Below are 12,337 nucleotides of genomic sequence, written 5' to 3' on the forward strand. Positions count from 1 at the left end.
CATTTTAATTTAATCGTTTATTGGATTCGGCCTCCTGACCCAATTATTGTGTCTTAATGTAATGCTTTTTGCTGTTTTCACCTGGATTCAATGAACTGTTATTTGTTTTTATTTACCAGGAAAGACCGTTGTTTACCTTGTGGCTTTCCATCTGTTCTTTGTTATGTTTGTATGGTCCTATTGGATGACAATTTTCACATCTCCCGCTTCCCCCTCCAAAGAGGTAAATTTAATGTTGGTAAATTACCAAATGTTTTAACTGATTATGGAATTTTTTTCCCTTGTGTTACCTTTGTTAAAACTTTACATAATGCATGTGTTCTGTTTCCATTCATAAAACTGCTTGGTTGCTCTGTACTGTGAATGTGAGTCATCAGCCTATTCTCAGATACAGTCCACTGACATAGCAGAGTCAAAGTTCAGCGGTATAGAAATGCTTACTACTTTTCTGCCATGCTATGTTTCCTTAGAGACATACTTTATGTTACTGGAATAAAAAGTCTTAAGGAACAGAATTGAGTTAGGAAAGTAGTTTATTTTTTAGAAACTCTCAACATTTATATTTTCTCAGGCATGAACAGATATGCTGCAATTAAAGAAAGTTTTGTGATGGAAACAAATTGTCTAGGCTATTGCTTGCTGCACTTTAATATGACTAGTGTTTCTTCTAATTGGAGGTTCCATTTGGAAAATAATGTAGGTAAACATTTATGTGGAGTAGCTATTATGACCAGTATGTCTCTCTTACCTCGCCATAGCTGACTGAATTCTTCCTTCACCGAAAATTTCATATAGCAAGGTGGTTAAGAATATATTCTCTAGAGTTAGAGTTTGATCTTTTGCTCTAACGATTTAATCTCTCCAAGCTGCAATTTTCTTACCAAAAAATGGAACTAACAATTGTGCCTGTCTCATCCGGATGTTTGTAAAGATTGTGAGATTTATTCAGTTAAAACATGCATGTATTCATTTATTTATTTATTGAGATGGAGTTTTCGCTCTTGTTACCCAGGCTGGAGTACAATGGCGCGATCTTGGCTCACTGCAACCTCCGCCTCCCAGGTTCAAGTGATTCTCCTGCCTCAGCCTCCTGAGTAGCTGGGATTACAGGCACGCACCACCATGCCCGGCTAATTTTTGTATTTTTAGTAGAGACGGGATTTCCCCATGTTGGTCAGGCTGGTCTTGAACTCCTGGCCTTGGGTTATCCACCTGCCTCAGCCTCCCAAAGTGCTGGGATTACAGGCTTGAGCCATCACACCCGGCCTAAGCTTTTAAAATAGTAGTGTACCTGCCACGTTGTTAGGACTCAAATATTAGATGATGATGATAATGTAATCGTTTCCCTTTGTGTTAAATTTATCAAAATCATTAAAAATTATAGACCATATGTTTAAAAATAGTGTCAACTTTTATTTAACTTTGCAGTGAAGAACATATATCCAAAAAGTATGCATATGTGTACACACCTGTGTAACTACCACCCAATTCAAGAAACAGAACATTACCAGAACCCCATCAACCCCCGATGCTTCCTTTCAGTCATCCACTTAATAAGAAGCCGCTCTCTTGCCTTCTAACAGCATAGATTAGTTTTGCCTGTTTTTTGTATTAAATATAAATGGAGTTTTATAGTAGTGTGTGTATGTGTATAGTCATAGTCATATGTGTGTGTGTGGCTTCTTTCATTAACATTCTATTTGTAAGATTCACCTGTGTTACATATAGTTGCAGATCATTCATTCTCATTATTGTTTAGTATTCAGTTGTAGTATGTAACACAATTTATTTACTCGGTCTACTGTTGATGAGCATGTGGGTAGCCTCCAGCTTAGAGCTGTTACAAATAGGGTTGCCGTAAACATTCTAGTGCATGTCTCTTGGATAATACATATGTAGTTCTTTTGGGTAGATGCCTAGGAGTAGAACTAGTTTAATACATTTAACATTAGCAAGTAATGCCATACAGCCTTTTGCCTGCTTTTTCTATTAGATGCTTTTGTTTTAAAAGGTAAAGTAAACCATAAGTCAAACTTCAGTGTTGCTTCAAATATATTCATCAGGCATTTGTTACTAATTAGTCAACCCTTAAAGTTATGTTACAAACTATCCATTTCTTAATCTTGAAATTGAAAAGGACTGAATTTTATTTAATCAATTACTAGTAGTGATGACTATTGAAAACATAGCATGTGTAAAAAGTAAATAATTCTCATTTCAGGAAATAAGAAATAGAATAAGAAAAATAATTGGTAGTACTTTTGAGAAGCAGTATAATGTAGAGGTTAAGAATGCAGGCCAGGCGTGGTGGCTTATGCCTGTAATCCAGCACTTTGGAAGGCCAAGGCAGGCAGGCAGATCACTTTAGCCCAGGACTTTGACATCAGCCTTGGCAATGTAGAAAACCCCATCTCTAGCCTTCTGCTAGCTTTTGAATGTGTTTGCTCTTGCTTTTCTAGTTCTTTTAATTGTGATGTTAGGGTGTCAATTTTGGATCTTTCCTGCTTTCTCTTGTGGGCATTTAGTGCTATAAATTTCCCTCTACACACTGCTTTGAACGTGTCCCAAAGATTCTGGTATGTTGTGTCTTTGTTCTCGTTGGTTTCAAAGAACATCTTTATTTCTGCCTTCATTTCATTATGTACCCAATAGTCATTCAGGAGCAGGTTGTTCAGTTTCCATGTAGTTGAGCGGTTTTGAGTGAGTTTCTTAATCCTGAGTTCTAGTTTGATTGCACTGTGGTCTGAGAGACAGTTTGTTATAATCTCTGTTCTTTTACATTTGCTGAGAAGAACTTTACTTCCAACTATGTGGTCAATTTTGGAATAGGTGTGGTGTGGTGCTGAAAAAAATCAGAGCAGAACTGAAGGAAATAGAGACACAAAAAACCCTTCAAAAAATTAATGAATCCAGGAGCTGGTTTTTTGAAAAGATCAACAAAATTGATGGACCGCTAGCAAGACTAATAAAGAAGAAAAGAGAGAAGAATCAAATAGATGCAATAAAAAATGAAAAAGGGGATATCACCACCGATCCCACAGAAATACAATCTATCATCAGAGAATACTACAAACACCTCTATGCAAATAAACTAGAAAATCTAGAAGAAATGGATAAATTCCTCGACAAATACACCCTCCCAAGACTAAACCAGGAAGAAGTTGAATCTCTGAATAGACCAATAACAGGTTCTGAAATTGTGGCAATAATCAATAGCTTACCAACCAAAAAGAGTCCAGGACCTGATGGAATCACAGCTGAATTCTACCAGAGGTACAAGGAGGAACTGGTACCATTCCTTCTGAAACTATTCCAATCGATAGAAAAAGAGGGAATCCTCCCTAACACATTTTACGAAGCCAGCATCGTCCTGATACCAAAACCTGGCAGAGACATAGCCAAAAAAGAGAATTTCAGACCAATATCCTTGATGAACATTGATGCAAAAATCCTCAATAAAATACTGGCAAACCGAATCCAGCAGCACATCAAAAAGCTTATCCACCATGATCAAGTGGGCTTCATCCCTGGGATGCAAGGCTGGTTCAACATATGCAAATCAATAAATGTAATCCAGCATATAAACAGAACCAAAGACAAAAACCACATGATTATCTCAATAGCTGCAGAAAAGGCCTTTGACAAAATTCAACAACGCTTCATGCTAAAAACTCTCAATAAATTAGGTATTGATGGGACGTATCTCAAAATAATAAGAGCTATCTACAACAAACCCACAGCCAATATCATACTGAATGGGCAAAAACTGGAAGCATTCCCTCTGAAAACTGGCACAAGACAGGGATGCCCTCTCTCACCGCTCCTATTCAACATAGTGCTGGAAGTTCTGGCCAGAACAATCAGGCAGGAGAAGGAAATAAAGGGTATTCAATTAGGAAAAGAGGAAGTCAAATTGTCCCTGTTTGCAGATGACATGATTGTATATCTAGAAAACCCCATTGTCTCAGCCCAAAATCTCCTTAAGCTGATTAGCAACTTCAGCAAAGTCTCAGGATACAAAATTAATGTACAAAAATCACAAGCATTCTTGTACACCAATAACAGACAAACAGAGAGCCAAATCATGAGTGAACTCCCATTCACAATTGCTTCAAAGAGAATAAAATACCAGGAATCCAACTTACAAGGGATGTGAAGGACCTCTTCAAGGAGAACTACAAACCACTGCTCAATGAAATAAAAGAGGATACAAACAAATGGAAGAACATTCCATGCGCATGGGTTGGAAGAATCAATATCGTGAAAATGGCCATACTGCCCAAGGTAATTTATAGATTCAATGCCATCCCCATCAAGCTACCAATGACTTTCTTCACAGAATTGGAAAAAACTACTTTAAAGTTCATATGGAACCAAAAAAGAGCCCTCGTTGCCAAGTCAATCCTAAGCCAAAAGAACAAAGCTGGAGGCATCACGCTACCTGACTTTAAACTATACTACAAGGCTACAGTAACCAAAACAGCATGGTACTGGTACCACAACAGAGACATAGATCAATGGAACAGAACAGAGCCCTCAGAAATGATGCCGCATAGCTACAACTATCTGATCTTTGACAAACCTGACAAAAACAAGAAATGGGGAAAGGATTCCCTATTTAATAAATGGTGCTGGGAAAACTGGCTAGCCATATGTAGAAAGCTGCAACTGGATCCCTTCCTTACACCTTATACAAAAATTAATTCAAGATGGATTAAAGACTTATATGTTAGACCTAAAACCATTAAAATCCTACAAGAAAACCTAGGCTATACCATTCAGGACACAGGCGTGGGCAAGGACTTCATGTCTAAAACACCAAAAGCAATGGCAACAAAAGCCAAAATCGACAAATGGGATCTCATTAAACTAAAGAGCTTCTGCACAGCAAAAGAAACTATCATCAGAGTGAACAGGCAACCTACAGAATGGGAGAAAATTTTTGCAACCTACTCATCTGACAAAGGGCTAATATCCAGAATCTACAATGAACTCAAACAAATTTACAAGAAAAAAACAAACAACCCCATCAAAAAGTGGGCAGAGGACATGAACAGACACTTCTCAAAAGAAGACATTTATGCAGCCAAAAAACACATGAAGAAATGCTCCTCATCACTGGCCATCAGAGAAATGCAAATCAAAACCACAGTGAGATACCATCTCACACCAGTTAGAATGGCCATCATTAAAAAATCAGGAAACAACAGGTGCTGGAGAGGATGTGGAGAAATAGGAACACTTTTACACTGTTGGTGGGACTGTAAACTAGTTCAACCATTGTGGAAGTCAGTGTGGCGATTCCTCAGGGATCTAGAACTAGAAATACCATTTGACCCAGCCATCCCATTACTGGGTATATACCCAAAGGACTATAAATCATGCTGCTATAAAGACACATGCACACGTATGTTTATTGCGGCACTATTCACAATAGCAAAGAGTTGGAACCAACCCAAATGTCCACAACAACGATAGACTGGATTAAGAAAATGTGGCACCTATACACCATGGAATACTATGCAGCCATAAAAAATGATGAGTTCGTGTCCTTTGTAGGGACATGGATGAAGCTGGAAAACATCATTCTCAGTAAACTATCGCAAGGACAAAAAACCAAACACCGCATGTTCTCACTCATAGGTGGGAATTGAACAATGAGAACTCATGGACACAGGAAGGGGAACATCACGCTCCGGGGACTGTTGTGGGGTGGAGGGAGGGGGGAGGGACAGCATTAGGAGATACACCTAATGATAAATGACGAGTTAATGGGTGCAGGAAATCAACATGGCACATGGATACATATGTAACAAACCTGCACATTGTGCACATGTACCCTAAAACCCTAAAGTATAATAAAAAATAAAAAATAAAAAATAAAAAATAAAAAAAAAAAGAAAACCCCATCTCTACAAAGAATAAAAAAAATTAGCTGGGCATGGTGGCATGCATCTGTAGTCCCAGCTACTCGGGAGGCTGAGGTGGGAGGATCACTGAGCCCAGGGAGGTTGAGCCTGCAGTGAGCCGTGGTCATGCCACTGCACTCCAGCCCAGGCAGCAGAGTGAGACCCTGTCTCAGACAACAACAACAGTACCACTCTGGACTAAAACTGCTCAGGTTCAGCTCATACTTCTGCAGCCTACTAGCTGTGTTAGCTGTGTGACTTTGGAGACTTTCCTTAGTTGATCTTTCCTCTGTAAAGTGAGGGTGATATTAGTACCCATCTCATAGGATAGCTATAAGAATTGAGCAAATTAGCAATCTATATAATTAATAATAGATAATATATGGAGTTAATAGTCTATATAAAGGGCTCAGAAGAATGCTTAGCACCTAATAAGTACCATCAAAATGTTGTGGTTTTTTTTGGTGGTGGTTCTAGCATATTGCATCCAGTTACCATTCAGCCCAGAGCTTAAGCTTTTACATCAACTTCTCCTTCATTCTCCTCTACTCCTATAAGGTCATCTGACTGCCCAAGCCTGTATCCAGTGGCCTTGCTGTGGCATGCTCCATTTGCCCTGTCAGAGAACTTATCATCTGGTATTGTAATTGCCTGTTTACTAATATGCATCACATTATTAAATTTTAAATTTTGTGAGGGCAGGGATATTTACGTTGCATTCTTCACTATATCCCTTCCTACACTATCTGGCACATAGTGGATTTTCAGTAACTCTTAAATGAATTAATTATTAAATCTTCATGGGCCAGCTAAGCTAAGCTCTAGGGACAACCAAGAACAGGAATTTAAGATTCTCTTTGTCACTGAGCTTACAGTGTGCTGACTGAGGTAGGCCTGTATAAGCAATTACAAAGCTGTGAGTTTGGTGCTAATGTAATACCAAGCTCACAGCTTTGTTAAAGGAGGATTCTGTCAGCTCAGAGGTTGGTGCTAGTATAACACCATACTCACAGCTTTTATTAGAAGGATTCGGTCAGCTCAGAGGTTAGAACAATGCTTGGAGATCTAGGTCTAGGGGAATTGATTGGGTTGAGAAGCAAAAGCTAGGGCCAGACGTGGTGGCTCACGCCTATAATCCTAGCACTTTGGGAGGCCGAGGCAGGTGGATCACCTGAGGTCAGGAGTTCGAGACCAGCCTGGCCAACATGGTGGTGAAACCCCATCTCTACTAAAAATACAAAATTAGCCAGGCGTGGTGGCGTGCTCCTGTAATCCCAGCTGCTTAGGAGGCTGAGGCAGGAGAATTGCTTGAACTTGGGAGGCAGAGGATGCAGTAAGCCAAGATTTCGCCGTTGCGTTCCAGCCTGGGCAACGAGAGCGAAACTCTGTCTCAAAAATAATAATAATAGTAATAAAAAGCAAAAACTATAAATCTTTAAGGAAGTTTAGTTATAAATACAGGTGGGGTGTCTTTTCTTTTTTCATTGTTTCAGTCAAGTACTTCTTGACCACCCACCGGATATCAGACTGTGCTAGGCTTAAAGGTAGAGACAGATAGTAAACAAATAAAATAATTATAAATTGTGATAAATTTAGAAAAATAACACGGTAATATGATAGAATATAACAAAGTAAAAGCTACTTTCTGGAAGAAAGAGCTCCTTTAGATAGTATAGTCAAATAAATCTCCGAGGAAGTGGCATTTAAGCTGAGACCTTTATAAGTATCTCTTCCACTAAGCTTTTTCAAGGAAAAATCTTTGTTGTTTATTCCTGTACCCCAGTACTTAGAATCAGACCTCGTATATAACAGGCAGATTGATAAAGACTTAAATGAAGAAATGGTGAGGAAAAGGCAGCATGTGAATAGCTGATAGGCATCTCCCATCACCAAGTGTCATCTTTTCTAAAAAGAAAATATGGTCCCATCCCTTCCCTGACTATAATCCTACAGAGTTTGCCAATTAGCTATAAGATAAAGCTCATGTTCATTTGCATGGTACACCAAATCCCTTCATGAACGAAATCTCACTAATTTAATCTTCATTGCTTCTTCATGGAACTCTATACTCAAGCAGTGTATTGAGCTGAATATACTGTACTATTTTCACATCCTTGTGCTTTCTGTATGCTGTTCCCTTTGCCAAGATTTTCTTTTCTTCTCTGTCTTCCTGAAAGATTACTGTTTATCTTTCAAAACTTAGGTACACTGCCTTCAAGAAACTTTCACTGATATCTCCCACCACCTCCCAAGGGAGCTTTTATCATACCTTGTAATATATTATTAATGTTGTACTTTATGCTGATTCGTATTTTGTAATTCTTTCTTTATATGGCTCTCTTACTAGACTATAGAAATAATACTTTTTGAAGGCAAGGGTTGTTTTTATTCATCTTTGGATCTCTGATATCTGGGACAACACCTCACTCTTAATTGGCATTTAATATATATTTAAATAGAACTGTCTGAACACTGAATTTAAGACAATAATAGCATTTTATAGTTTGAATTCTGTTCACTAGTTTTGAATAAAAAGACAAACTTGTAGTACTAATTCAAAATTACAATCTGTTTGAATTTTTGTTTTGTTCCATTCCTCATCTAAAATTCTGATGCCTCTTGAAATTTTCATTTGGTTTAATCTTTTCATAATTTTATAACGTTCATTCTTTTTTTTTTTTTGAGATGGAGTCTCACTCTGTCACCAGGCTGGAGTGTAGTTGTGTGACCTCGGCTCACTGCAACCTCCACCTCCCAGGTTCAAGCAATTCTCCTGCCTCAGCCTCCCGAGTAACTGGGACTACAGAAGTGTGCCACCACACCCAGCTAATTTTTGTATTTTTTTAGTAGAGATGGGGTTTCACCATGTTGGCCAGGCTGGTCTTGAATTCCTGACCTCGTGATCCACCTGCTTTGGCCTCCCAAAGTGCTGGGATTATAAGCGTGAGCCACTGCGCCCGGTCCATAACCTTCATTCTTAAGGAAAAGTAATGATGTTGAGTAGCAGTAGAGAGGCTTGAGGCCTGGGACACTACTGCAGACTAGGAATAGGACAGCCCAGGGAAATCTGTTGAAGTTTTGTAAGGAATCTGTAAAATTTGATCAGAACATCTTCTATTCAAATATATTTAACACGTTACCATGTGATTTTTATACTCTACTATGAATATGTAAGAGACACATCATGTCAGGAAAGAATTTTCTAACAAGTTAAAATTATCTTAAAAGAGAACATGCCATCTTGCAAAATAGAAAAATATTTCTCTGAAAGCATTCAAGAGGAGCCCAATCTGTCAGAAATGTCTGAAGACCCCTACTTGTGATGGAAGATTAGATAAGGGACCTCCATTGTCTTTAAGACTTTTTCATCTTTAAGATTATGTGAGTCTTTCCTGACCTCTTACTGTCCTGTTCATCTGTCCATGTTGCTTCTTGTCCCCCATAAGTAATTTAGGGGTTTCTTGTCCCATCACAATTTGATTGTGGAAGCTGAGCTAGGTAATCTAAATAGACTCTTCTGTCTCCTAAAGTATGGTATTTTAGTCAGGTTAGAGTAACAATCTATAAAAAGCAAAAACATTTATTTTACATTGTAATATTGAGGAAAATGTACCACAGTAGAACACAGAAGACCTGTATTTTACTCTTGGCTCTGCCAGTAGTTCTGCAATCTTAGAAAATTGCCTAAGTCTCTTAGAATCATAATTTCCTCAACTCAGAGTTCTCTACTATGCCAAGCTATTGCCTTGTTTATAGCAGAATACCGTGTTGTTAAGCTAATACCGTTAGCAATGATGGCGCAGCAAGAGGAGGAGACATTTTGGTATTTGAGTTAGCAACTAGACCAAATACTCCTTAAACATGAAAAGTCAGGATTCCTTAGGGCTTTTTAAGCAGAACCCTACAAGTAAATAAAAATTGAGGAATTGTATTATTAAAATATAAAACAATGAAGAACAAGTCTCAGGCCATTCTTAGTTTTTTTTTTAATCTATGAAATAAAGACTGATAGAAACCTGTATTTCCTGGTAAGTGAAATTGAGGTATAAAACCTAGGATCCTTGAGATGTTAGGATGACTTATGAAAAGAACAATTAAACATAAACAAGTACTCTGAAGGGAAAATGCTATTAAGAGAAATGAACCAGAGGCTGGCCACACATGGGAACAAACACTAAGAAGTGAAAACAAGAAACAGCTCTAGGCCGGACGCGGTGGCTTACGCCTATAATCCCAGCACTTTGAGTGGCTGAGGCGGGCGGATCACGAGGTCAGGAGATCGAGACCATCCTGGCTAACACGGTGAAACCTCGTCTCTACTAAAAATACAAAAAAAAATAAAATTAGCTGGACATAGTGGTGGGCGCCTGTAGTCCCAGCTACTCGGGAGGCTGAGGCAGGAGAATGGCGTGAACCCAGGAGGCGGAGCTTGCAGTGAGCCAAAATCACGCCACTGCACTCCAGCCTGGGTGACAGAGCAAGACTCCGTCTCAAAAAAGAAACAGCTCTATAAAAGACTCTGTCTTTGAAAAGGCAACTATGCTTGCCTTGACAATCTTTCATAATTCTGATGAAAGTAAGTCCTCTTGGTTAGCTTTTTAAAAGCTAAAAATGGTTAAAAAAAAAATGACTCGTTGGCCTTCTTGAGACATTTGGCTAGAAATTTGCAGGACCCCATGACTGTGATTTAGCCTTTCACCCAAAGCAAGTAAATCTTTGGACATTCTTCCAAAAATTAAAAATCTCTTGACAGTAACTTTTAAACAACTAAAATTTTTACTAATGGAGACTATATATTAAGCCTTTCTTGTGTAGAAATTTAATTTTATTTGTGAAAAACAAAGATGGAAAAATATTTAGTTCATGATCTTTGCCATCTGGTGTGGAGGGCAAATATTTTTTAATATGCCAAAGGTATGTAGTTTTTGTTAAAATGTACTTGATTTATCTGCTTAACAGTTAAGTTTGAAGACAAGTTTTGTCTTCATAAAATAGTTTTTGGTTTTCTTTTTCTGTTCTAGATAAAACTTTTTCTGAGCATGATAATTAACATCATGGGATTTAAAAAATTTAATAGTCCTTTTTCCTTTTATAGTTCTACTTGTCCAATTCTGAAAAGGAACGTTATGAGAAAGAATTCAGCCAAGAAAGACAACAAGAAATTTTGAGAAGAGCAGCAAGAGCTTTACCTATCTATACCACATCAGCTTCAAAAAGTAAGAAAAAAAATAAGTTTTCCTTTTCAAATTATTTTTAAAATATGCTTATTCCTGCCAGGATATATTTGCATGGTTTGACTATTAAATGGATACTATGATTGCCATAAATAATATCTGTAGCAACAAGACTTTCCTGTTTCCTTACTGTGGTATTTCAGATGCAGAAATAGATAAATATATAAAAATAACATATAAAAATAATAATCAATATAAATTGTTTAAGGGGCCCACTTTAATATGAATCTCTTCCGTACTTGTTTTTTTCCCCCAACTCAACATTCATGGCTAAAAATTTTAATTATTATTCTTAGTAAACTGTCATTTGGAAGTCTGAATTTGAGTATTATGTGTCATCACTGAGTAATTAAAAAAAAAATCTAAAAGTGTGCTAAGAATGGGGAACAGTAAAAGACACAAATAGGAAGAAACTTGTTCAGATGTATAAGGCTAATACTCTGAGAGTCAGACTGTGAACTCAGGTTTGTCTAGTTCCAAAGCCCTTGGTGTTTCCTCTGTACTAATGCCTCCACTGAGATCCATGACTGTAACAGCAGCTTCCTGTTCCTAGGTTGTAATCTTATGACAGGGAGGAGTCTATGAGTGGCTGGTCATTTAAATATAGGGAATTGTTTTCTTTTATTTAAAAAATTTTTTTGTTTTTGTTTAGGAAATTGTTTTAAATTATGTATTATATACTTCAGTAATTGGTTTAAACACCAGGTAATGATTGCAGCTTAACAGTTATTCTGTTTACATGTACAAACTCATTTAGACCTCACAACAACCTTATGAAGTGTAGACTATAGTTTCCATTTTACAGATGAGGAAACTAAGACACAGTGAGGCTAAGTAACTTGTTCAAAGTCATACAGCCAGTATAAAAAACAACAGGATTTTAAGTCCAGGTGCTCTGCCTCTTCAACCCACTAAGTTTCTAAACTCCAGTGGGAAATTACCTTTGTGCAGCTATGTACAAATTGTGACTCAAGAAAATTTAAAGTGTCTACAAGATTTTAGGAGGGGATATTTGACTGACTGTCCTTTTTGCATAACTAATATAGTATGGATTGAAAACATGGATTACAGATCAAACCCTAGCTTTTCCCTTGCTAATACAGTGCAAGTCACTTAAACTTTCTAAGCATTAACTTCCTCATTTTAAGGTAAGGATAATAATATTTTCATGGCTGGGTTAGTGGAAGTATTAAA

The 12,337-nt window shown here is 37.6% G+C and overlaps 1 protein-coding gene across 1 annotated transcript in view; it reads left to right on the top strand.

Moving 5' to 3' along the window:
- LOC129464024 (palmitoyltransferase ZDHHC20-like) overlaps positions 1-12,337 on the top strand; it is a 54,789-nt gene that overhangs the window by 5,657 nt on the left and 36,795 nt on the right. Inside the window, 2 exon segments of the mRNA XM_055244856.2 lie at positions 120-223; positions 11,005-11,125. Of these exon segments, the coding sequence (XP_055100831.2) occupies positions 164-223; positions 11,005-11,125 (181 nt within the window). The 5' untranslated portion in view covers positions 120-163.

Source organism: Symphalangus syndactylus, chromosome 15, assembly GCF_028878055.3.
Source record: "Symphalangus syndactylus isolate Jambi chromosome 15, NHGRI_mSymSyn1-v2.1_pri, whole genome shotgun sequence".
Classification (NCBI taxonomy): Eukaryota; Metazoa; Chordata; class Mammalia; order Primates; family Hylobatidae; genus Symphalangus; species Symphalangus syndactylus.